The sequence below is a fragment of the Miniopterus natalensis genome, chromosome 13, assembly GCF_054644295.1.
Source record: "Miniopterus natalensis isolate mMinNat1 chromosome 13, mMinNat1.hap1, whole genome shotgun sequence".
NCBI classification, from domain to species: domain Eukaryota; kingdom Metazoa; phylum Chordata; class Mammalia; order Chiroptera; family Miniopteridae; genus Miniopterus; species Miniopterus natalensis.
This window is the reverse complement of record NC_142093.1, coordinates 955,821-980,845: the sequence shown is the minus strand read 5'-3', so window position 1 is coordinate 980,845 and position 25,025 is coordinate 955,821. Positions and strand designations below refer to the sequence as shown.

The 25,025-nt window shown below is 55.9% G+C and overlaps 2 protein-coding genes across 3 annotated transcripts; one reads left to right on the top strand and one right to left on the bottom strand.

Moving 5' to 3' along the window:
* The first annotated feature begins 477 nt into the window (after positions 1-477).
* ADI1 (acireductone dioxygenase 1) lies at positions 478-4,338 on the top strand. Its single transcript, XM_087823313.1, has 4 exons — positions 478-628; positions 2,496-2,615; positions 3,097-3,276; positions 3,387-4,338. Exons 1-4 carry the CDS (start codon positions 509-511, stop codon positions 3,504-3,506), a joined length of 540 nt encoding a protein of 179 aa, XP_087679439.1. The 5' UTR covers positions 478-508; the 3' UTR covers positions 3,507-4,338.
* Positions 4,184-24,707, bottom strand: TRAPPC12 (trafficking protein particle complex subunit 12). Of its 2 annotated transcripts, none has more exons than XM_087823312.1 (12): positions 24,645-24,707; positions 20,816-21,999; positions 17,926-18,042; positions 17,383-17,496; positions 15,691-15,829; positions 11,940-12,052; positions 11,447-11,519; positions 10,640-10,713; positions 6,859-6,957; positions 6,425-6,525; positions 5,578-5,665; positions 4,184-5,423 (listed from the first exon to the last, which is right to left on the bottom strand). In XM_087823312.1, exons 2-12 carry the CDS (start codon positions 21,992-21,994, stop codon positions 5,181-5,183), a joined length of 2,340 nt encoding a protein of 779 aa, XP_087679438.1. In that variant the 5' UTR covers positions 21,995-21,999; positions 24,645-24,707; the 3' UTR covers positions 4,184-5,180. The 2 variants fall into 2 exon arrangements, with proteins under 2 accessions (XP_087679438.1, XP_016054666.2); XM_016199180.2 differs by lacking the exon at positions 24,645-24,707 and adding an exon at positions 23,911-24,173.
* Positions 24,708-25,025: the final 318 nt, after the last annotated feature.

Here is a 25,025-nt window from a genome sequence, read left to right as displayed (position 1 = left end):
TCCTTATTTTGTTTTCACTTACGACACATTCATTGTTTTATTTTCTTTTTATATATTTTTTTCTTTTTTGTTCTTTTTTGGGAGACACACTGTATTTAAAACTACGGGGCAGTCCCGCAGGCTGTGGCTATTGCGGAAACCTGGGAACGGCTGGGGAGGGCCCCACCCCCCTGCCCGAGGCTGGCTGCGCGGCTCTGGCTGCGCTTCCTTCGGCCTCTTTCCCCGCGGCGGACCGCCAGCTGTCCGGTCTCCGTGGAAACTCCCGCGCGTGCACGGGGGCTGCGGCCACCGGGAGGTACGTGCGCGGCCGCGAGCCCGAGCTTCTTCCCGAGCGGCCTCCCCGCCCGCGCTCGGTGCAGGCTCCGGCCCCGCCCCGCCCCGGCCCGGGCACGCAGGCCCCGCCCCGGCCCCGCCCCGCCCCGGGCACGCAGGCCCCGGCCCGGGCACGCAGGCCCCGCCCCCGGCCCGGGCTCAGGTCGCCCGCAGCCCGCAGCCGCCCGCAGCCGCCATGGTGCAGGCCTGGTACATGGACGACTCCGCCGACGACCCCCGCCGGCCGCACCGCGCCGAGCCCAGCCGCCCGGTCGGCCTGGAGCAGCTGCGCCGGCTCGGGGTCGTGTACTGGAAGGTAGGGGACGCGGGGCCGGTGAGCGAGGGTCCCTTAGGCGCCCCCGACCCCGCGCCCATCCCGGCTCCGCCAAGAGCTGGAACCGCGGCCGGGACCACGGGCGCCCTGCGCACCCTCAGCAGCAGCGCCGGGTGAACGCGCTCCGCACGCTCCGCAGCGGGGCCCGGTGGTCGGCGGCGTGGTGCGCTGAGCATGCGCGGCGGGGCCCGGTGGTCGGCGGCGTGGTGCGCTGAGCATGCGCGGCGGGGCCCGGTGGTCGGCGGCTGGGGTGCGCTGAGCATGCGCGGCGGGGCCCGGTGGTCGGCGGCGGGGGTGCGCTGAGCATGCGCGGCGGGGCCCGGTGGTCGGCGGCGGGGGTGCGCTGAGCATGCGCGGCGGGGCCCGGTGGTCGGCGGCGTGGTGCGCTGAGCATGCGCGGCGGGGCCCGGTGGTCGGCGGCTGGGGTGCGCTGAGCATGCGCGGCGGGGCCCGGTGGTCGGCGGCGGGGGTGCGCTGAGCATGCGCGGCGGGGCCCGGTGGTCGGCGGCGTGGTGCGCTGAGCATGCGCGGCGGGGCCCGGTGGTCGGCGGCGGGGGTGCGCTGAGCATGCGCGGCGGGGCCCGGTGGTCGGCGGCGGGGGTGCGCTGAGCATGCGCGGCGGGGCCCGGTGGTCGGCGGCGTGGTGCGCTGAGCATGCGCGGCGGGGCCCGGTGGTCGGCGGCGTGGTGCGCTGAGCATGCGCGGCGGGGCCCGGTGGTCGGCGGCGTGGTGCGCTGAGCATGCTCAGCAGCGTGTTTGGGTCGTCGGGGGCGGGGGAGCCGGGGATTAGCAGCAGCGGGCGGATCCCGGGAGACGCTCCCCCAACCCCCGCCCCTTGGCCGCGGCAGCTCCCGGCGGGACCCTGGTGAGCGGGGCGCGCAGCCGCGAGGGCCGTCGGCGGAGGGGGGGCCGGGGCGCCCGCGCGCGGCTCGTGTTCGCCGGTGGCCGTTCCGGGGGAGCCGCGGGGCACTTCGCATCTGCCCCTAGCGACGCGGCGGGTGACCGCGCGCTCCCGTCCCGCAGCCGCGCGGGGAGAAGCTGGGCTCCTGCGGGTGTCACGCGCGTCGTGCGGATCCCCGGCGTGGGGTCCCCTGTGGGAGTGGACGTGGCTCCGGGAGGTCCCGGGTCGGCCGTTCAGCGCTCAGGACACGAGGCTCGTGCAGCTGAGGCGCGGCCAGGTCGCTGCCAGGCCCGGTCCGTCCAGGCGGACTCTGCGCCCTCGGCCTGCTTCACGGAGACGGCTCTGGGGCGGACCGTAGGGAGCGGTGGGCGATCCGCGCCCAGGGCCCAGGCTGGGTGGGAAGCTGTCAGGGGCAAGGGCCCGGGGAGGGGAGCTTCAGGGATTTTTCAAGTGTAGCAAATACTCCTATTTGGTCTACAGCGTAGGGACTAGGAGCAGAGAAGAAAAGCACCTGGGCCAGGTGACAGCCTCACGCACTTGGACTTGACCTGCAGCTCTGAGGGCGGCAGGCCCCTTGACCCAGGGACACAGGCTGACCACAGAGCGCGCAGGTGGACTGCGGAGTGGGGGCCGCAGGCCTGAGTGGGTGCGCAGGCGGCCTTGGGGCCACAGCGCTCCACCTAAGTGGGCAGTGAGACCCGGGTGTGAAGAGGAACCCCCAGGAGGGACTTGGGGAGCAGGGAGGCAGGAATTGAACACAACTGCCTTGATTTTAGTAGTTAGGGAGAATGGGAAAACCATTCACAGGCGGGAAAGGAGGGAAGGAGGGTGAATCGGGATTGACCGCGGCTGGGTGAGTCTGGCGGTGAGCAGAAGGGGGTCCAGGAGGAGCGTGAGGCGGGGCCTCCTTGAGCTAACGTGACCTTTTTGTTGTTGGAACTGTTTCAGTTGGATGCTGACAAATATGAGAATGACCCGGAATTGGAAAAGATCCGAAGGGAGAGGAACTACTCCTGGATGGACATCATTACCATATGCAAAGAGAAGCTGCCAGACTACGAGGAGAAGGTAGGGAGCACCAGGCTGTTTGAAACGACTTCCATTCACCGTGTGAATTCTCTGTGTGACCGTGTGCCTGTGTGTGCACGATTGGTCACGTGACGGCATGAGTGGGTTATGAGCAGGAGCCAGGCTCTCTCTGGCAGTCCTGGCTCTGCACGTGCAGGCTGTGTGCTGTTGGGCCCACGACCTAGCCTCTGCCACGTTTCCTCATCGGTCAAAGGGGCACAACCAACAGCACCCAGGTGAGTCACTCGTGTGAACTGTTTAGAACTTTGCCTGGCACCTGGCAAGTGCCATGTGAGTGTTAATTCTTTCACTGGTATTGGTTGGTAGGTTTCATAAAATACTCCAGCTCCCCTTACGCTTATTCTGCCTCTTCTTTTCGGGGGGAATTTCCACCCACTCCAGCTCTGGTCTTTGGGGTTGGAGCTGTGCCAGTCTGCAGGCTTGGTCTGCGGTGGACTCGCAGAGTGTCCTTGTGCTCTAGATTAAAATGTTTTACGAGGAGCATTTGCACCTGGACGATGAGATCCGCTACGTCTTGGATGGCAGTGGGTACTTCGACGTGCGGGACGAGGCGGACAGGTGGATCCGGATCGCCATGGAGAAAGGGGACATGATCACCCTGCCTGCGGGGATCTATCACCGCTTCACGCTGGACGAGCAGGTGGGGAGTGTGCGTGTGACTAAGGCCGCTCTGTGCACAGGGGCCCGGAGGATACGGTGTGACTAGCGTGTTCAGACACGAGGGTTAAAACCAGCCATGGTGTTTTCTAGAACTACGTGAAGGCCATGCGGCTGTTTGTGGGAGAACCTGTGTGGACGGCGTACAACCGGCCAGCTGACCATTTTGCGGCTCGGGGGCAGTACATGGCATTCTTGGCACAGAGAGCATAGCGGGGGCCCGGGGCCGCACCCCCCTCGCCCATGATGCGCCCCAGTGTGACAGCAGCAGGAAACGGGTCGTGTCCTTGCTTTCCTGTTGCAGACCTGAGCTGGGTGAGCTTTCCTGGGTGAAGTTATTTGACCTGAGTATGCTTGAGAGAGAGGAGCCAAGAATCTGATTTTCATGTAGGAGCCTCTGGGAATGTGGGGTCACGTTCCTTTTCGCCTCTCCCAGGGCCCTGTGCCACACTCGCATTCCACTCGAACCCAGTGAGGTTCATGTCCCCACCTGTCCCTGCCTGGCTGCCCCATCAGGACCTGATTCTGCAGCTTTATGCAGATTGCGGTCAAGGCCACGCCTGCCTGTGTGCAGGTGTGAGCAGATGACAGGACCGGCCCATAAACACTTTCTCCCAAACACGGGCATGTGTGGGGGGCGAGCCCTCAGGGGAATGGGTTAGCTGCTCACTCACTTTCCTGTTTAAAATAAAGTAGCTGCCTTAATTTCACGTGGAGTCACGTTGCATTCAGGTGCACATGGCCTGTTAAATCACCATTTAGGTCCTATGTGATCACATCCATATGTAATTAATTTATATCTTACGTAAATGTTGGTTCAGTGAGAGGCTTCTAGTTTAAACTCCCTGCTATGGATCCTGTTACAATGAAGCTTTTGATTTTAACAAGAGAATGGTACATTCATTTTTTATTCAATAATTCTGAGGTGCAATGATGTCAAATTTGTTATAATCGTTAGAAAACCCCAAATGATGTCATGTTTTGAAGGGCGGGTTGTTTTAAGTACTTTTAAATCTGGAATAAAAAGTCTTCCTGTTAAAGTTTATCTTTCAAGTCTCCACGTTGGTCTTGGGAGCTCGTGTCCATGTGCCCCACAGTCCGGTGTGATCTCTGGAGTGGTCACTCTCAGGGGAAGGAAGCCACCTGCCTTTATGATCAGGTCAGAGAAGCCGGTCTCCTTGCCACCCTGGGAGAGTGGCCTTCGGATGTCTGGGGACGGGGACCAGGAGAGTCGGCTCAGAAAAGCAGGTTGGCCTTTGAGGTACCTGCTCCAGGGCAGAGGCTCTTCAGTGGGTACAAAGAGCCAGGTCAGACGTGAAAACTCAGCCCCTCGCATGCGGTTTTGTGCACCCGCAGCCTCTTGTTGGGATGACTCCCCTGACCCCTCCCTCCCAATGTGCAGAACACACAGATAACAAGTTTTGTCCCCTCACCAGTTCGTCCTGGTGCTCAGCCCGGGATGAGAAGAATCAGTTGAGGGACATGGTGAGTCCGACTGGGGCTGTGGGAGGAGGGTGACATGGTGTTTCCCACATTCACAAACGTCCCAGACACTCAGGCAGAGGGAACGGTTTATATTACATTTTCCAGCTTTTCTCTGAGGATACTCAGAATTAACACATCAAGTAGCTCAGCTTCCAGGAACAAACAGAAGGGCCCTGGTGTGTCTTACAGACGTTCTCTGCATCCCCCCTTGCGGCACGTTTGCCGTGTACTCATAGATGTGCAGGGCTGCCCGGTCACTGGCTGGAGTTGAACAAGCTGCCCAACAGCATGGCCTTGGTGCTCCGGACCAGGAGACATGCTCCCAGAGCCCAGTGAGAGGCTCACTGAGCCAGCCGCAGTCCCAGGGCGGCTCCCAGGAGCCCGGAGCTTCAGTCGCAGGGCCTAGGCCAGCTTGAGGCACTGGGTGTTGAAGCTGTCCCCCTCCCTGCAGGCGACGGCCTCGAGCAGCGCCTGCTTCTTCTGGGTGCTGCGGGAGGACTCCAGCTCGTACATGGTGGTCAGGTTGAAGAGCACGCTCTCGTGCAGGTAGTGGCCGGGCACCTGCTGCACCATGGCCTCCAGCTGCCGCAGAGAGTCCTTGAGCCTGCCCAGGTAGAGCAGGCACACGGCGGCGTTGTTGTTGGCCTGGAGAAAGATGCGGCAGGGCTGGGCCATGGGATGCTGCTCTGCCTGGGGCAGGCAGGGCTGGAACCTCCCAACCCCCAGGGCTACCACCTACCCCAGGGCAGTGGGCTCATGGGGCCCGCAGCTGTGAGCCTACATCTGGGAGGTGTCTTACCACTGCATTTGTTGGGTCAGTCTTTAAAATTTCCGTGAAGAATCTGTGGGCTTCCGCAAAGTTATTTTGACCAAGGTGGAGGAAGGCTCTAGAACAGAAGCCATAAGGAAAGCATCACCTGGGACAGGTCAGGATGCTGGTGCACCCGAGGGTCAGCTGCTCCCAATGCAGAGAGTGATGGGCGACACCTGCTCCTCAGTGTGCTCCTGAACAGTCGGGGACGGCACCCTCGATTGCACCACAGCCTGCACTCTAGTTAGAATTAAAGTCGCCCAGGGGCACTCTCCCTCCAGGGAGCATGCAGCCCGGCCTCCAGTCCCCCTCCTCCTTCCCCCAGGGGTATTCATTACCTTTACCCTTCTCTTTCCTAAGCTCCAGGGCCCTTCTTTTGCCTCTGTAACTTTCTAAATAAACTTTCTCTTAAAAAAGTAGGTCTAACCTTTATTGATCCAGATGTGGGCCCTGCACCTACAACTGCTGCCTGCTATAAAACTGGCCCTGCCTCAGCTTCACACTGCTCCTAAATATCCCATGGGCCTAACCTTATTATGGAGTGTTTCACCCACAGAAGCCACGCCCGGAACATAGTGGAGGAATTACAGACAGCGGGGTGCTAGAAAGAGGACACACTGACGCTAATTCACGTTAAAAATGGAGCAATGTGAGTTCTCTGAAAAATGGGAGGAAAAACCTCAAAGTTCTTGTGGCTAAAATAGCAGGACTCTAAGTCAAGACAACAGGGCTCACTCCCTGGGCCTGTGATGTGCTGTCTTGGTTCTGAGGCCGAGACAGGAAGGACGAACTCCCTGAGGCTGCACTGCCCAGGAGCCAAGGTTAACAGGCCCACCTGTTCATCAACACCATGATCTTCCCTTGCAGCCCGTCGAGTTTCTGTGTCACTCTCTCCACATCCTCAAAGTACTTCTCAGCTGTCTTTATGTCTCCAATCTGCTCTGACAAAATTACAGTCAGTTCAGGTGACAAATCTACAGCCACACACATGCTCCCTGAAACCAGGTCATAAAGACATTTGTGTGTCAGGCAGGGAAACTTTGTAACCACTAATTATCACCTTCTGTAAAGTGCCACAGGCACAGGATGTGTAGGATGTGGACCCCTCTTCCCCAGGATTCCTTATCCCAAGAGCTAAACTTCTTGAGTCTTCCACCCTCCTGTGTGGTCCCCCCTCACCACCTCAGCTGCCCTGAGTCACTGGATCGTCAGTGGCCCTGGCCCTGGCCCTGGCCCTGGCCCATGGCCCCTGTGTGAGGCAGCACCCACCTGAAGGAAAATGCGGCCAATGCCGCTGAGCAGCTGCGGCTCCTGCTCAGGGTGGAACTGGATGACAGAGCGGTAGGCGTCCACAGCCAGTACGTAGTCCTATGGAGAAGCCAGAGGTCAGGAGATCACTCTGCCCAAGTCCCCATAGACTTCCGTGGGGAGAGGACATAGAGACACATAAGCTGGCAAGAAAACGAGACCAGTGGGAGCCACCAGCCTACTAGGGAGCGCACCCCTCACCCGCCCGCATGGCCAGAGGATGGCTGGAGGGACCGAGTCCTGGCCTCAGCAGGGTTGACCTGTCCTCCCATCCCCGGGGCTATCAAGGGGCCGAGGGGGTCACTTGGGCCCCAGGGTCTTCCTGCTTCTACTTGCTAAGCAGCGGTGAGCAGTTCCCTGGGGCTCACGTGTTCTGTCCTGATAGTGACTAGATGCACCGGTGAATCTTGTCTCCACCAGTCATTTACATTAGCCAGCTGAGTAAAAGTGCCTCTTAAACATATGCTATGCGAGAACTAAGTTCAACTCTTTAAATGTAAACAAAACCCCCAGAAAACAACACAGCTGAGAGAGCACAAGGCTCTAGTCACACTTATATGTCAGAGCATCTATTACACAGTCAGGTCCCCCATAAGTGAGGCATTTAAACAGGAGCATCCAAACAAGCTGTGCCAGCCACTGTGTGTGGTGCCTGCGCCTGCCACTGGACTCCCCTGTGCCTTTGGCGGATGCCCTCAGCTGCCCTGTGCTGACCGAGCCAGCCTGGCCACCCGCCATGGGCACTGGGCTCACCCTGAGCACTGAAAGCACTGCTCAAGTCCTAGGTAGGGGGCAATGGTGGAGGTCTGGCTTTGCCCACAGGACAAACCTGTTTCAGCTCAATCTTTACCCCTTCTCCCAGCAGCTACAGCTGTTTGGTGGCTGTGAAACTAGGTTTACAACCATCTGCAACTGAAAAGGACCTGTGGTGTGTGGCTTACGTGGCTGCACAGTCCCTGATGTGAGGAGCAGCCACAGCAGGCAGTGAGCACCAGCACCTAGAGGGTTGGTGGCATGGGCGCCTTAAGGTCACTGTGAGTCTGAGGAGAGACAGTGACATTTAAAAACGGGGAGGTGCCCAGCCAGTGTGGCGCAGCTGGTTGGAGCACTGACCCGTACACCAAAAGGTTGCGGGTTTGATTCCCAGACAGGGCACCAGGATCGGGTTCTACCACTGGTCGGGGTGTATATGGGAGGCAGTCAGTCCATGTTTCTCTCTCTCAAATAATATAAAATAAAGTGGAAGGTGGAACTTCCCCGCCTGTGACACATGGGAGGTGCCTGAGAGTGTATTATGCAGACATTCGGGCCTGGAGCACATAAGTAGATTCCTCATCATTAAAAAGTTAAATTAGCCCAGCCGGGCGTGGCTCAGTGGTTGAGCGTCGGCCTGGGATCCAGGCAATTGGGGTTCGATTCCCAGTCAGGGCACATGCCCGGGTTGCGGGCTCGATCAATGACTCTCTCATTGATGTTTCTCTCTCTCTCCCCCTCTCCTTCCCTCTCTCTGAAATCAATAAAGATATATTAAAAAAAAAGTTAAATATTTATTCCACTGTAATAGAAGTGTTATTAAAAATCATTAAGTGGCTGATGAACCCACTGTTAGCCCACACACAATTTAATTAACACGACACCACATATTAAGACCACATGTGCCTGCAATGCTGTGGACGCCCAATAGGTGGCAGCAGAAAGCACAGGCCGGAGTGGCATTAATGGCAAAAATTTTCACTCCCTTTTTCGACTCAAATGAAAGATTAATCTAGAATTTCAAATTCAGTTTCATTCATAAGTGTTTTTAAAACACAAGAGCCTGCTCTGTACTGACCTCCACATTCTACCAGCAATGCAGGTAGCAGACTTACGTCTGGTCCTAGTGCGTTGTTACTGCGACAGCTCAGCACAGCACTTTCGCCCCGTAATTTCCTACTAATGTGTCTTAAAAATTCAAAACCCCACGAGTGGACCAAGTAACTTCCCTCCTGAGCAGTTTCAGCCTTGATTAATGGAGTGTCAGCCATGTGGATTTACAATTGTTCTGGCTTCTCTGTGCACCTGGGTCTCCCAGGTGACGCTGACCGTGGCCGCAGGCTGAAGGAGACAGCAGGTTTCAGAGCCGGCTCTGGTGAGCAGTTGGGGACAATGGCCTGTGTGAGGGGGCAGGACCCCGGCCTGGGGAGCAGCCTGGTCACTGTGGAGGCTGTGGGACACAGGCACAACCTCCCTCCTGCCCACCACATGCCGGAGGGCAGGCGCAGGGCTGAGGTGGGATAGGACCAGGGACAGGATCACCTACTAGAAGCAGCGGCCTTATGGGGAATGTCAGACATGGAGACTGAAGGGAAACCTCTCTGAGCAGACGCAGAGCCCCCCCCCCCCCCCATTCCTCACTCACTGTGCTGAGGGGGCTGGGAGAACACAGAGCTGGAGGCTCTGAGGGGTGTGAAGGGAGCTGCAAGGTCACCCTGCACCCCAGTGTCACACACTAAGGGGGCGTGGAAGGTGGAGTGCCAACATGGGAGCTACCCAATAGCGGGCTGAACAGTGGGTCCCGGCCACAGCTCTTTGTGACCAAATGGGTGAGCTGCTGTGGCTCTGAACTTACACCTGCGCCAGCCCTCCCTGCGCCCAGCACAGTCCTCACAGGTGCTAGGGTCCACAGATACAACACGCGGCGGCCATGTCAGGGTTAAGTACAGAGCCCTGCAGGCACGTTCCCCACTTGGTAAACTAACTGCCTGCTCTGTGAGATCACCCTGAGGAACTGCGGGGGCTCCCACCTTTCCTGATGGCCCAGGTGTCTACAGTGCTGCTCCTGTTTTGCGGCTAATTGATTCCTGCAGCAGCTTTGCACTCAGCCCTGCAGGTGGCTGGGGCCACCCCTTAGTGCAGGTCACCCACCGGGCAGGGGTGACCTGGGCTGGGTGCTGCAGGTTCCCAACACAGGGAGTAGCCATAGGACAGGGCTGTTTAAGTGACGGGGGGCTACCTGAGGAACAGAGGAGACTGGAGAAAACAAAGGACCCTGCAGGTCAGCCCCACCCCAGGCTTGGTAAGCTGTCCCCTTGGCTGGGAGCTCGGTGGCTTGGGTGGTGCCTGGCCAGGGGAAACAGGTCTGGTGGGAAGCCTGGCTCCAGGTGCCATAAGCGTCCACCATCCAATCAAACCCAGACAAGGGGAAACACCCCTCTACCACAGAGAGAACAGAGGCCACCTTTCTAGGGTGGAATTCAGAGAAAAATGTGACAGAGATGGGAGGGGGGGGGTTGTGTGAGCATGAATGATGGTGTTTTCATTTTTTTTTAAATCCTCAGGATATTTTTTCCATTGTTTTTCAAATAGTGGGAGAGAGAGAGAGAGAGGGAGAGAGAGAACACCAACATGAGAGAGACACATCGATTAGCTACCAGGCCTGGGGATCGAGTCTGCAACTGAGGTACGTGCCCTTGGCCTAAATCGAACCCGGGACCCTTCAGTCCGCAGGACTACGCTCTAACCACTGAGCAAAACTGGCCAGGGCTGAACGATGGTTTTAATCAAGTCATTGAGACCCACGTTCAAACGAACTCCACAATGAAAACCCTCCCTTCTGTCAAGGTTTCTGGTAGCAGAATCACAGTGCACTTAGCTAAGTGTGTCCTGACTCTGGGGGACCCCCCAGGCCCCAGGGAGCACAGTACACTTAGCCCCGAGTGTGTCCTGACTCTGGGGGGCCTCCTGGGCCCCAGGACATACGCACCTTCATCAGCAGCAGGCAGTTGGCCATGGAGCAGGTCACACGGCCCAAGCGGGAGCGCCACAGCTGCACAGAGGCTGCAAGAGAGGGTGCGTGAGCAGACACGGGCTGTGGCTGATTCAGAAGGCCCGTCACCCCCCAGGTGCTGAGGGGGTGCGAGCACATGCCATTGGGGCAGTGCTCTGGGAAGTCGGCCATGGAAGGGACGCAGCAACAACAGGAGGGCAGCGATCAGCCTTGGGGGACAGACCACAGGGACAGGGGCCACCCTGAGAACACCTAACCCGAGAAAGTGGACTGGCGGGAGGGCCTGCTGCCCTGACCTGTGGGAGGTGCTCCTTGGGATGTCAGCACACTGGGCTCTGCCTTCTCCAGGCCTGTTTCCTAACCTTTCAAATGGAAACAAGAGTCCCCTCCTGCCTGCATCATGGAGCTTGGAGTTTTGTCATGATCAGTATGACAAGGGCACAGAGGTCGTGCTGAAAGGTCACAAGCCCCTGCACATGTGAGGCACCACTGGTAAGCTGTCACCCGCCCCCCACCAGGGCATCTTCACACTCCCTGAAGCCCGCTTTCTCCCCCCCAGCCTCTGTGCCATGGGTCCAGACGGGCGTGGGCCTGCCCCTCCCCGTCAGCCTTCTCTCCACTGACTCCCCGCCTGGAAGTCCTCTAGGAGCTGCCCTGGAATGAGGGGAGGGTGACCAGTGCTTATCAAGTGACACAGAAAAAGGGAATGAAACCAAACGACCCTGTGGACCAAGTGCTCTGGGAGCCCCAGGCGATTCCGCAACAAGGGGAGCCGACACTGACCCTGCCTGTTCTCGGGCGAGATGCTGCTCATGCTCCCATCCTCGGCCAGGCCTTGCTCCAGATGGGCCAGGATCTGCAGAAATCCCAGAGGAGGACAGGTCATCACACGGGGACCTGCTCCCGGACACTGTCACACGCTCCCAGGGAAGCAGCTGTGTGAGCCGACCTGTGAGGAACGCTTCACACAGACGCACTTCCCACCTCGCTGCCCGGCACACTCGGGTGGCGGCCACCCTGGCCGGGACTCGCTGGGGTCAGTGCATAGGACGCGGGGCACATGTGTGGTTTCTACACAGAAGGGGGCTTTTCTGCTCCATCAGCCATCACACTACAAAGGATTCAGGACTCAAGCTTCCCCCAATCCACCCACTGCCCCCCAGTGATCTCAGCGAGGACAGTACCATGGTCACAGCAGATCACGCCCCCGCCCTCCCGAGGTGGAGGTGGCGGTGGGCACCGGGGGGGATGGCAGAAGCGCCGCGTGCAAGCGTACCTTGCTGCAGACGGCCTTCACCCGGTGCAGCCGGTCCAGCGCCCCCTGGGGGTTCCCCAGGTACTGCTGCAGCTCCGCATGCAGGATCCGCATCGAGAAGGGCACCATGGAGCCTGCAACCAAGGTCAGGGCTGTTAGCTGCGACAGGCACGCCCCCTGCTCTGGCACTGGGAGGGGGTGTGCAGGCCTTGCAGCCAGAGGGACGACAGGACCGTGTTCTCTTGGTGGTTTGCCACGGTGCCGGCTGTGGTGCACGTGGAGCCGTGTGTAAGCATGTTCTAGTGTGTGAGCATGTTCTGGTGCATAAGCATGTTCTAGTGTGTACGCGTGTTCCAGACAGTCATCAGAGGGCCAGACGGGTGTCTCCTGCGTCCACAGCTGTGCTGCAGCCGTGTGCACCGTCACACTGAGGCACCAGCAGGGCGGCCCTCCTCCTGCCCAGGACAGTGCAGAGCACGGTGGATTCCTCAGTATCTTCCACACTGCAGGCTCGCCTAAGAGGGTGAGCCCGGGTTCCCCAGGAGGACCTACAGGGAGGATGTGCCAGCAGGTGAGGGTGTGGGGGACACAGGGCCAGGAGAGGGGGCTAAGCCAGTGAGTGTCTGAGGCCCAGGTCCTGAGGATGGGGCTTTAGCCAGAGTCTGCAGTGTGTGTACATGTATGTGTGCAGGTGTGTGCAAGCCTGTGCGTCTGGAGCCAAAGTTCTGCCTCAGAGCTGTCCCGGCAGGAGGCAGAGGAGCTGGGTGTGGAAACTCCAGCACCCAGGGCTGCCCGGACAGGGGGACCCCGGCACCTCCAGCTCCATCAGTCGGTGTGCCGAGGGGGAATGAGCACCCACTGCTGCTCAGGAGGGAAAAGTTTACCCATTTCTTTCCTGAATGTGGGGGACATCGTGAATAAAGTCAGGTGTTGATAAAATGTTTCCAAATTTAGAAACGTGAGCTTCATGATTTTGGGCGGAGGGGAGAAAGGGACTGAAGGCCCAGCGACCAGAGGAGTGGAGTCCAAGGAAGAGGAGAGATAAGCGTCCGATTAAAGTGCCTGTCTCATCAACTTGTGTGGCTTGGTAATCCATGAGGATTAAGCTCTGAAATGAGATTTCACCAGAAATCATTCCAGCTCTAGTCACTGACACTAAACACACGGCTATGGATTCAGCGTGAGGAGAGGCTCGGAGGGAAATGAAAGCATATTTCCAGTGGAAAGCGCTCTGGCTTCCCCGCTTCCTCCAGTGGCACAGGAGGCTGACTGTGAATGCCGAAGGTGACTTATTTTACATGCTCTCTCGCCACTGCTCTTTCTTCTGAGTAGGAGAGAGAACCCGAAGAAGAGGAGGCTGGGCTGGGGCGAGGAGCCAGCTGTCCCACTGGGGGCTGAGGTCCACGCCCTCAGAACGGGCCCACCAGCCAGGCCTGGGCGGGCGTCTCATCTTCTTTTCAAGATAAAGTACAGTGAACACGCACAACGCAAAGAGCAAGCCCAGAGTAACTACAATGTATCAAAGAGCGAGCCCGGAGTAACTACAATGTATCACAGCCAAGGCGAGTCAGCACGGCTCCTGGACTGGAACACGGTGGGGGGGGGGGGGACTTTAAAGCGCTGAGAGCAGCAATTTTGAAGCTGCCAACAATAAAGACAAACAAAAGCACCCCTAACTGTGGGTGCGGCTGGTGCTGAGGCCGAGGGGCTGGCAGTGGCTTCCAGAGGTGGCTGCATACTCCCTGGGCTGTGCAAGTGAGGCTCCCCTTTCATCCCGCTTTCTCACCTTCCACCTGCATGACAAGCACTGATCCAGCTTCCTGAGCCACGTGACAATTAGAGGTGGGGCAGCTCCCTGGCCAAGTGTAACCCTGACCTGTCCCGCAGGGCGTGGGGGACTTCGAGTTAACAGAAGGTCCGGGCAGTCTGCGTGGTTTTCAAACGCAGACTCTGAGCTTTGAATGACTGAAGTCTGAGCACCGGCCTGAGGCCAGCAGCTGCTACCCCGCCTCTGGCCTGCGTTACAGGGACACGCGGCGCAAGAAAGAAGCAAGGCTCGGGTGCCCGAGGACCAGGGCACAGGGAGGACAGAGGGAGAGGAACATGGAAGAAAAGCGACAGGCACACGGCCGGCAGGCGCCCACCCTAGCCTGCTCAGAGCTCCGCCGCCGGGCGTCCGGGCCTGGTCACCGCTCACTGCCACCTTTCCTCCCTGCAACCCAGGGAGGGGGCCACCCTGATGGGCACACTCACGTTGTCCTCGGTGAGGCTGGAAGGAACTGTATGAAGCTGCTAGGAATCAGAGAAATGTAGGGGACTACAACACTGTTCCTTTCTCGGATGACAAATAAAACCACAACAAACGTGGTTTTTACTTTTGACTCCTTACATGTCTTGTTATGAATGTTCTGAACAGGTAAAATCATACCCAACGCAGATATTAAAGCTCATTCATAAAAGTTATTTGTTTGCATCACTATAGCCTCCTCTCTAAAGCGCATTTTAACGACTGGTTTGCTTACATACCACAAGCTGAAATGAAACGAATGAATAAAAACCTTACATTCATGCTGGTCACACCACAAAATGAGAAGAAAAACTAGTAAGCATCCCGCAGTCACTGTGGATGACTGTTATGCACTTAGGTAGAAGATACGTATGATTTATGTCTACTTCATGATTTAAATTAGCTGCTTAATGACTCGTGGCCACTGTCTTCTCTTTATCCGAATCCCAGCGCAATTTAATTTTAGGCGGCTTCAGAAGCGTGCTTCATAGTCTCTCATCCTCAGGAAAAACGTTCTCCAAGTCAGGGGAAAGGTGACAGGGAGCTGTACACAGGAACCCTGGGACTTTACTCCTCACACCACAGGAAGCTTGGTGTCATCCCCATCACACTGACGAGGGCAGAGCTGAGTTACAGCTATTTCACAACCAGGGTTACAAACAGGCCCAGCACGGGGTGGTCGGCACTCAGAGCAGGAGCTTAGAAACCACGAGGGCCAGTTTCCCAGCCACCAGAGTGTCTCATCTTCAATCTCTCTCACTCTTAACCAACTGGTGTGCGACTAGTTGTTCTGAGTGCACAACTCATGTGGACACTATAGGACAAGAGACCAGAGTGCGTGGTGCAGCTTCAGGGTACCTGTTCCTTCAGAGCCATGGAGAGACGGCCTGTGTACTCGGACCAAACACCTCCCAACACCAGCTCCAGCCCAGGTGGCAGAGGGTCCTACCTTCTGCCTATGAACTCGTCACCAGGTGGGGTGGGCTGGAGGTGCTGGCTGCACCTGGCAGTCCTACAAAGTTAGGCCTGGGGCTCCAGCCATCCCTTCCTGAGTGACCCTAGCAGCCTGGCTGGTCCACTTCCACCCAATCCAGCCAACCAGTCAAGACAATTGGTCTGATTTCTGCCATTTTAGGTATTAAAATCTACCTTTTCCATGTTTTTCTTTTCTACAAGGCATAAATTCCCTTAGTTGGAGGAAGACACAGAATTTTAATACTGTGAGGCTGACAGGTCTAGGAGACCCTGTGAAAACCCCCTTCAATTCTGGGAAAGGCAGAGTAACACAGCAATTCCTGTGAGACAGCTGAAGCTCTGAGCATGGAGAAGGCGGACTCCTGCCCTGTAACCCTCCACAGAAAGCGTCTGAGCTTTAAGGAAAAACAGCACAGAAAGATTTCCCAGGACTAGGAAGGTAAGGAAACTGAGGACACCCAATCGTGAGCAGAGCAAACAAAACAGCACAAGCCGGTGCGGGCGCCTTACCCCTGCGCCCCGGGTACACGTGCGGGTAATACTCGTAGTAGAGGTCCGGCTGGTCGAGGTTCCCGAAGGGCTCAAACTCCATCTCGGCGTTCTGGAAAAGGCCCAGCTTCACCAGCAGTGCCAGCCTCACAAACCACAGCTGCACACAGGATGGAAACAACAGGTTACCCGGGACATCACGCCTGGGCCCTCCACTCCCTATTCGCTGGGCATCAGAGCTCATTTTCTAATGTGTTAAAGCAGAGGCTAAACTGACTTCCTTTGCTCGTTTGCAAAATTACACATTTCTAACAATGGGAATGACTTCACTTGATTCGATTTCACTAGACAATACTTACTGAGCAGGGTATGCGTGCAGAGAACTATGCAAGGTATTATGAAAATAAAACAGCTACTCTCTCCCGGGGTGGGAGAGGCACGGGAGGGAGAGGAAGCCAGGCAGCCCAGGATCCTGTGGACGCAGCTGCTCTTGGGGAGGGAGGAGGCCGGGGAGGGGCCGGGCCTGGGCGCACAGAGGCAGGACACTGGCTCAGCAGGAAGGGTGCAGTGTGTGAGCAGCACCTTCAGGAAAATGACGGGAGGGCCCGGCCGGGAGCTCGGTCGGTTGGAGCACCGTCCTGATACGCAAAGGCTGCAGGTTCAATCCCCGGTCAGGGCACATACGAGAATCACCCAATGATGCATCAGTAAGTGGAGCAACAAATAGATGTCTCTCTCTCTGTCCCCCCCTTCCTCTCTCTGAAATCAATGAATAAAAATTAAAATATTTTTAAAAATAATGGAAAGTCAAACGAGAGAGCTACAGAATCAGAGACGTTGAGAATTAAAAGCTACCTTAGAAATGAGCGAACTCAGTCTCCTTTGCCAACGAAAAAGGGCTCAGAGACGGGCGACTGCTCAGGTCACACAGCAGCACCCGCGCTTCCCCAGGTGTGCAGGAGGAGCCACGCCTGGCTTTTGAGCAGGAAGGTGAGAGGATCAACACTACTCGGAGCACATTATTTGGTGGCAGGGTACTGGACAAATGGGAGTAGAGCCCTGGAGTCGGGTCAGCAGAGGCCGGACAGCACTGCAGTGAGGGGGGCGGGGCGCCAAGGCTGAGAGGCTCAGAGGACAGAGGACGTGTCACAGCAGCCGTGTGGGCAGCCGAGGGCCAGAGGGGTGAGGAGGCAGCGTGTGACCCCCACCCAGTGGCTGTTCTGGGGGGCAGGGGGACACTGGGGATGGGCCTGCCTGAAATACCCACACCACCCGGTCCTCCCGTAATTCCCCTAAATGCTGGTTTGGGAGTTTCTAGGGGAGTCTGTGGAGAGCTCCCTGGGAGACGCAAGAATCTAGGACTTCCGCAGCTGCTCCCCGTCAGGCCAGTTTCTTTTTGTTCACACTCTACTTCTGCATTTTCATTTGAGAACTGATGTTACACAGGAGAGAACAAGCCCCTGAGGAAGCTTGAGTCCTCCCTGTGGGTGACGCCTGTCCCCGTTTTCTCCGAGGCCCAGACCTGCCCCTGGACCCTCCCAGCCCAGTGTCCCTGTGACCAAAGAGTGGCTCTGCAACTGCGCTGAGACTGAATTCGGGATAAGAAAATCCACTTTTTGTTTCCAAACTGTTCTTACTGGCACGAAAGGTCACAGTCCCTCTAGCCCCCTATATAATAAACCCAAGAACAATGCAGCACCCAAGGGGCTATACCTGCAGCGAGTCTGCAGTATGGCTGGTGGGCAGCCCGCTCTTGCCGTAGCCCTGGCCATGGGCGGTGAGGAGGCGCCCGCATAGGTCCACCGCCGCCCGCCAGTTTTTGCAGCTCTGCAAGACACAGTGGATCCGTAACCGGAACAGGCCACTCAGGACATCTTCTGCATTTACTCTGTTCATGAAGGAGGACTGGTGTGCATCTCTGTAAACCCACCCCTGCAATAAGCCTCCTATACCAAATAAAATTATTTATCTCTAGTCATCGTATTTCATGAAGCATATTTAATCAAAGTACATGCTGCTTCAAGTAATCTGATCATTTAAAATAATGGTTTTTAAACCAATTGGACGTAAAATTAAAAGTATGTTAATATGATGCTTTTTGCTACAGAGGACTGGTATCCATTCTAAAAAAAATTCTACTTATGTACAAGGCTTTGAGTAATGTATTCAAGGTAATTAACTCCAGGGAAAATATTATGAAAGCAGGCGGGACTAACCAAGAAAACAATACTGAAAATCAAACACATTGTTACTTACAATGAGCTGTTTCAATCCGACAAAAGACTGCTCCACTGAGCTGGCGTTTAAGACCTGTCTCTTCGCCGCCGCTTTCTCACCCAGGAAACGAAGCATTAAGTCTTTGACTGCATCTCCCTGGAAAGAATATATGAAAAATATGTCAGGACAGCAGAGTGTTCATTAAACTCAGCTGACCAGAACCCACTGCCATCATTGCCGCATGGAGGTTACAGTGTGGTCAGGGTACAGGAAAGCTTCAGCTGACCTCTGAGCTTGACTCAGCAGGTTACACGAGCACAGAACTCAGCACTGTGTAACTCAGCAGCACTTTCTCAACTCGAGAATGCTGGAGTTTTTACTGTATGATACTACCCACCCGCTGTAGGGTACTTAGCTTACTGGCCCCATCCCCTAACATCATGTGCTCACCCAGCCCTTCTGGTAACCAAGGTGAGACACTACACATTCCAAAGGCACCCAAGGACCCCTGGGTCCCAACACCCTCCAGGGAGCCACTGGGTTGGGTTAAGAGCTATTTCCATGGCAACCTTCAATTTTCCCCAGAACTATAGTTGGGGGGGTGGGTTCACTGTCAACAGCAGATAGTTTGCAAAGTAGGTGCTAAAAGCCAGACCCGCTGATGTTGAAGAAACAGGACACAGGACACAGGCCATCTCAGGTGTGCAGGGATGGAGACAGGGCCAGGGAGGGGACCAGGGAAGGAGCTAGTGAAAATGTGAGCCAAATCCCAAACACATGAGTATCCCTGAAATCAGAGTCCACAATTGGGACTCATTAACAGACCCTGCAAAGGTGACTTCTGTTCAAAATCTCTGCTTATTAAGAGGATGGAGAGGATCCAGAAGGAGGCCTGGTGCATCGTGGGCCCAAGCTGGGGAGACTGCCATGCAAAGTACCCACCGTCTACAGGCTGATACACGGTTCCCAGAAAAATAATTCCCGACCTTGCTGCTCTAGTGGGGTCTTCTTAGAGTTCAGCCCTCACAGGGCTCAGCGCTCTGTACTCCAACAACTACATCTTCCACTGGGCCTTGTGACCATCCACCTGTGTGCCCAAGGGACTGCTGGAGACCCAGGTCCTCCTCAGTTCCTGAAGGACAGCCATGCGCAGGACACGTGGCACAAGGCCGGCAGACTGGTGAGTGTGCCCACACCCAGCGTTCACAGATCGCTAATCCCACAGGGAAAAGAGGTGCTATGTACTATAAGCAACATGCGTGTACATAGAAAAGTTCTTATTATATTAGGGGCGCTATGTGCTATCTTTTATCGGTCACTCCAATTCATCAATCAAATGGGAACCTTACTAAGCATCTTGCTGTTTACCACCTTTGTACCTACATCGATATCCCAGCGCAAGGATGAGAGGAGTCCAATGTCTCCAAGCAGCCTCCTGATGATGGGCTTTTTTGACTGTCTCAGACTCTGCGATTATAAACCATACCCTGACATCATCTCAAAGCTGGCATCTGCATACTACTGAGGTTAGCTCCTTTTTTTCTTTGTTTTAGAGAGGAAAGGGGAGAGTGTGAAAAAGAGAAACATCAATGTGAGAGAGACATCAACTGGCTGCCTACAGAACATGCCCCAACTGGGGATCGAACCTGCAACCCGGGCCTGTGCCCTGGGAATCTGACCCGCCACTTTTCGGTGTACGGGACGAAGCGCCAACCAGCCGAGCCACACCAGCCAGGGCAAGATTATTTCCTTATAAAAAATTCTAAGAGTGGGACTCGGGTATTTGTACCAAATTATGGTCCCATCAGGGCTGCCTGAGACAGGCTGCTTTCCCACACCCTGACAACACAGAATATTCAAGTTAATAACAGAAAATGGAAATGACTTTATCATACCAGTAGGATTGAATTTACATTAATGTAACTTGTATATTTTTATGGTTTAGTATTTTGGGGGCATTCCTATTTTCTTACCAAATCTGTAAGAACCTTTTCTACATCAAGCTCATTGTATACAATACAAATATCTAACCATCTTGTGAAGGCCCACACCTGAGTTTCTGTGCAGAGGACCAGGCTCTAGCTGTGGCCACCACATAATTTTACTCAAGAAAAATTAAGTGCCCAGCCAGGCGTGGCTCAGCGGTTGAGCATCGACCTAGGATCCAGGAGATCGGAGTTCAATTACCGGTCAGGGCACATGCCCGGGTTGCAGGCTGCAGCCGATCAATGACTCTCTCATCATGGATGTTTCTATCTCTCCCTCTCCCTCTCCTTTCCCCTCTCTGAAATCAATAAAAAGATATATTTTAAAAAAAGAAAAGAAAAATTAAGTGAATTAAGCCTTTAAAAAAACAAAAACAAACACACAAACAAACAAAAAAGAATGGGAGATTTATCATTTACTGGAGCCCAGACATTTCAAATAAACCGATCACACAAAGTCTGGAGTGACTTCAGAGAATTACAAGGTCACTATCTACCTCGGTGGATTCATTTGTAAGACTGTGACTAGTACCTTAAATTCTATTATGGAAATCAACAGGGCTCTAAATCACCCAGGGACATAACACAGACTCTCAATCAGAATCGCAGGAACTCCTGGAAAATAGGATTTTCTAATGCTGGAAAGGTATTCTACTTACATGTACATTATATATGTATACAAAACGTACTCAACTTATGTATGTTATATATGTATATAAAAGGCATCCTACTTATATGTGTATATAAAAAGTACTCTCTATATATTACAGATGTACAAAAAAGACATTCTACCTATACATGCATATAAAAAATGTTTACTCTTATACATGGTATATATTTATATAAACAACAGAAGCAGATGTGACTGAGATGTGGACACAGGATTATCTATTTCATGGAGGTCAGAACTGCCAGCGAGCACGTCCTTGGGAAACAGGCCTCACCTGGATGTTGTCGAACTTGAGGCCGGGCATGGTGAGGTTCTCCTTGTCCACAAACACGGTGCTGTACTGCTGGGTCGCTACTGCAATCAGCACGTCCCTGGTCCCCTCCCCGGGCAGCCAGGCGTCCCTCCGCCGGTCCATCTCACTCATGCTCAGGGCCGTGGCAAAGGGGTCCTCGCTCCCTGCGAACACAGCCTGGATCTGGGAGAATGGCTTTGGAGACTGAGGGGTTTCTGGAGGGGCGTCCATCCCCGGGGAGCTCCCTCCCACCGGGGGAGCGAGCGAGGACAGCTCTGGAACGGAAGCCCCCGCATTGGGGTTGCTGACGGAAATGAACGTGGAAGTTGTGAAGGAATCAAAGAAGTCCGAGGCCAAGGAGTTAGTGTTGGCTGTCTCTCCAAAGAACGTGCTCAGGCTGGGGCTTGGCTGGACCACCTGGGGAGGGGTCTTGGAGGCTGGCTGGCTGGCGCCACTGAAACTAGGCGACTTCACCATCTGTGACTCGAAGCCATCCTGCAGAAAGGGGGTCGGCTGGGAGGCCGCGGCCTGGGACTGGCTGAAGATGGTGCACACGGGCACGGGCTCGTCTTTGGGAGAGGGCTGCGTGGAGGACGGGCCAGACCCCTCGGGGGAAGCACCCTGGAGCCTGGGGCCTGGGCTCCCTGCATCTTCATTTTCACAGGTGGGTGCAGCTTTCCCTTCCGGCTCTGGGTCTTCCTTCAAGGGCGCCCTGGTGTCGGAGGTCACATCGGAAACGTCCTCAGACGCCTCGTCTCCATCACTTTCACTGTCCTGACTGGGAGTGTCGACCACACCTTTACCTATGACATTGTCTTGTCTGTGGTCAGCACTGCCTTCTGCAGGCTCCGCAACATCCTGCACCCCACCAAGGTCACCACCAAGGTCACCCGTGTCGTCTTCGCTGTTGTTCGGAGAATCAGAAATGAGGACACTCTCCATCATGTGCTCACTAAGCTTATCCACGAAATTATTAGAATCTTCCGATACGGTCTCATTCTCCTCTGACCCAAACTCATCTCCCCCGAGATCAATGGTTTCCTCCTGATAAAGCAGCCCCGGTTCTTGGAGGGGCGCCTGCGGGGAGATGCTCTCGGCTTCCCCCTCAGCTGGCTGGGGCTCCGAAGTCAGGCTCTGGTTGGCGCCCTGAGCATCCTCCATGGTCTCTGAAACAAAGACAAATACAACCAACCTCGTCAGCTTTCCATCTGTGACAGGACTCGTCAGAATCCCTGTTAAGTGGCATCACCAGGAAGGGAATTCGGCCCTTTTGAGTAACCCTTCTGAGTATCCCAGCCGCCAGCCGTGCCCGGAAGCCAGGAGATGCCAGGACTGCTGGTTCTGAGCCCTCTTCAGAATAAACACCTCAGCTGTCACTCCAGGTCCCCCAAAACTACACTAATGGACAGTTGGGGAATAACAGAGAATATAAGGTCCAATACACACAATTACATGAAAAGAGAAAGAACCTCAGAACTGGCAAAACCACAGTATTTTCTTTATATGCAGGAAAGAGTGGAGAAAATTCTACTCTTAAAATAAGCAAAAGTAACTGCCAGTTGAGGCTAATTTGTGTGCATTACGAGATATTCAGAGAAAGGCCACCGTGGGTACCCAGGAAGATTGCCCAGAAATGATGGAGCTACTTCCCCAGGACATGGAGCACAGAAGGCTCAGCACTGTGCAAGAGCACTCATTATGTGAATTGAATAAGAACTGCTTCTCAATAATTAAAGAAACCCAGATTAAAACTATGATTTCTTTTTGTCTGTGAAACAGGCCAAGACTTTTAGAATTTTAGGGAAACTTGCTTATAGATAGGCAGAATGCAACTTTTCTGAAGGACAGCTTGGCAAAGGGTAAAACCTGGACCCAGCAGTTCTGTGTTTACCAATTTACCTAAGATATTTTTAAAGAAATCATCTTCCGAAAATAAGAAAGCTGAGCAAAAAGCAACAATCTTTCAAGTCAAAGCTGAAGTCTGTAACTATGTTTCAATTCTCCTCAGAAACCTTGTTTCTAACCTAATCCAGTCCAATTGAGAAAATCAACTTCTCCTAGTTTCCCATGACAATGTTTACAAAGAGGCTGCCCAGTCCAGACAAAAATTAGATTGCTAATCTTGATTTCTCAGTAAAAATCACTGCCAAAGGACTGGACTGAAATATCCTGCAGACCAGGGACCACAACTCGGGAGTGTTACCATGTCTCAGACACCAGGGTGGTGCATCGCGACCCTGCTCTCAGGAGCCCAAGGCAGGGAACAGGGAGGGGCACGGGGAGTGGGACTGTGATACCCCCAACGAAAGGGTGACCCTGGGTGGGAAGGGCTGTCCTGAGAAAGCCACACACATGGTCTGTTTTCATTACTAAACCTTAGCAGGTTCTTGTTATTCTTCCCCTTCTCTTCTAAAGGTACATTTTCTAGAATTAATTTCTATTAAATATTGACTGGATGCAAAACAGTATTTATAATCTGTGGCTAAGACACATGCCCCAGGACCTTCAGAGGTAACATTCTGACGTGTCCCACTCGTTTTTCTTCCATTTTCCACGTTTATTTCCCCAAACAACATGTTACTTAGCTTTTCAGTTCTTTCCCCACTTTTAACTTTATGAGTGGTGAGGCTACATCTCACCCGCCTTCTCTGGGGCCGATGCTCTGCTCTGTGTGGGGCCACACATACCGTCTATTCCACGTGTGATGGGTATTTGAGGGGCTTTTAGGTCCTTGATACTGTAAAGTCTGGTTACAGACATTCCTGTACACGTCTCCTGCAGGACATGTGCAAATTTCTTCCTGACATTAAAAGTGTGTGTGTTGGGTCAACAATACACTTCATCTTCACTAGATAATGTCCAGTTGCTTTACTAAGTGGCTGTACGATTTGCACACTGAGCAGTGTATGAATATTCTCGTTCAACACGTTCGCCTACACTCGATATTGTCAGGCTTAATTAATATTGAGAATATATTAAAAAACCCTCACAAAGCAATAGGGCAATCAATGACCCAACAGAAAACAGGACGAAGATTTGAACAGGCGGAGAGGGACGCACAATTCACAAACACGCACCCTGGGGCCTCAACAGCCACGCTTCTTGACTTTTTCAGGACGATTCCAGTTTACACCCGCGGTCTCAGTAAAAGGAAATACTTCTTTCACCCTCAAAGGAGTCCTCGCAGAGAGACGATACGGCCCCGTCCCCTAACCTCGCGTCCTCCTGGCGGACGGACATCACGGAGGAGCTCCGCACGCGGGGGAGGTCGAGGGTCAGGGGGCGCCTCCCGCGGGCGCTGCCGGAGGACCCGCAGGTGCGGGGAGCGCGGCGGGACGGGGGCGCCCGCGCGCCCCACACGCCGCCCGCGCCTCCCGACGCCGAGGGGGCGGGTAGGTCGCCGCCCCACCGGTCCCCGCGGCAAAGCAGGAGCAGGGCGGCTACGGGGCCGCGGGGGCCTGCGCCCCAACCCCTCCGCCTGCGCCCCGAGCCCCCGCCTGCGCCCCGACCCCCGACTTGCGCCCCGGGCCCTCCCCCTGCGCCCCGGCCCCTCCGCCTGCGCCCCGAACCCCGGCCTGCGCCCCGACGGCCGACTTGCGCCCCGACCCCTCCGCCTGCGCCCCGACCCCTCCGCCTGCGCCCCGGCCCCTCCGCCTGCGCCCCGACCCCCGGCCTGCTCCCCGACCCTCCGCCTGCTCCGCCGACGCGGCCGAAACGCGCCGCAGCCCCGCAGCGCCCCGGGACGGCGGAGCCCGGGGGACAGGAGCCTCGAGGGGCCCGACCTCCTCCCGCAGCCCGGCCCGGGCCTCACCTGCCGCCCGGCCGCCGCGGGGAGGGGAAGGGTCGCCGGCGGGGGGCCGGCCCGGGAGAAGCGCCGGGAGCCCGGAAGGGGCGTGAACACAACGCCGCCTGCGGCGCCTGCGCACCCGTCTCTCCGCGCGGCCCTCGCGCATGCCCAGTGGAGGGCCGGGGGCCCTCCCCCTCCCTCCTCAGCTCGCCCCCTAAGGTCGCGGCGGAAGCGCGGTGCGTTTCCGGTTCGTGCCGCGGGGGCGGGGCCTGGGCCTCGGGGCGGGGCGGGGCGCGGGCGGGGGGGCGGGGCGCGGGCGGGGGGGCGGGGCGAGCTGGCGGGCTCCCGCGGGGGGGCGGGAGGCGCCCCAAGCCCGAGGCCCGGCCGGCCCGCGTCCAGGGCCAC

Excerpts from the sequence above, each read along its gene's own strand:
- ADI1 (XM_087823313.1), top strand. The coding sequence starts at position 509 with ATGGTGCAGGCCTGGTACATGGACGACTCCGCCGACGACCCCCGCCGG. Across the intron at positions 629-2,495 it reads TCGGGGTCGTGTACTGGAAG|TTGGATGCTGACAAATATGA; the intron begins GTAGGGGACGCG and ends GAACTGTTTCAG. Across the intron at positions 3,277-3,386 it reads GCTTCACGCTGGACGAGCAG|AACTACGTGAAGGCCATGCG; the intron begins GTGGGGAGTGTG and ends GGTGTTTTCTAG.
- TRAPPC12 (XM_087823312.1), bottom strand. The coding sequence starts at position 21,994 with ATGGAGGATGCTCAGGGCGCCAACCAGAGCCTGACTTCGGAGCCCCAG. Across the intron at positions 15,830-17,382 it reads ATACTGCAGACTCGCTGCAG|CTGTGGTTTGTGAGGCTGGC; the intron begins GTATAGCCCCTT and ends TCCTGTGTGCAG. Across the intron at positions 11,520-11,939 it reads TGAAGGCCGTCTGCAGCAAG|ATCCTGGCCCATCTGGAGCA; the intron begins GTACGCTTGCAC and ends GGATTTCTGCAG.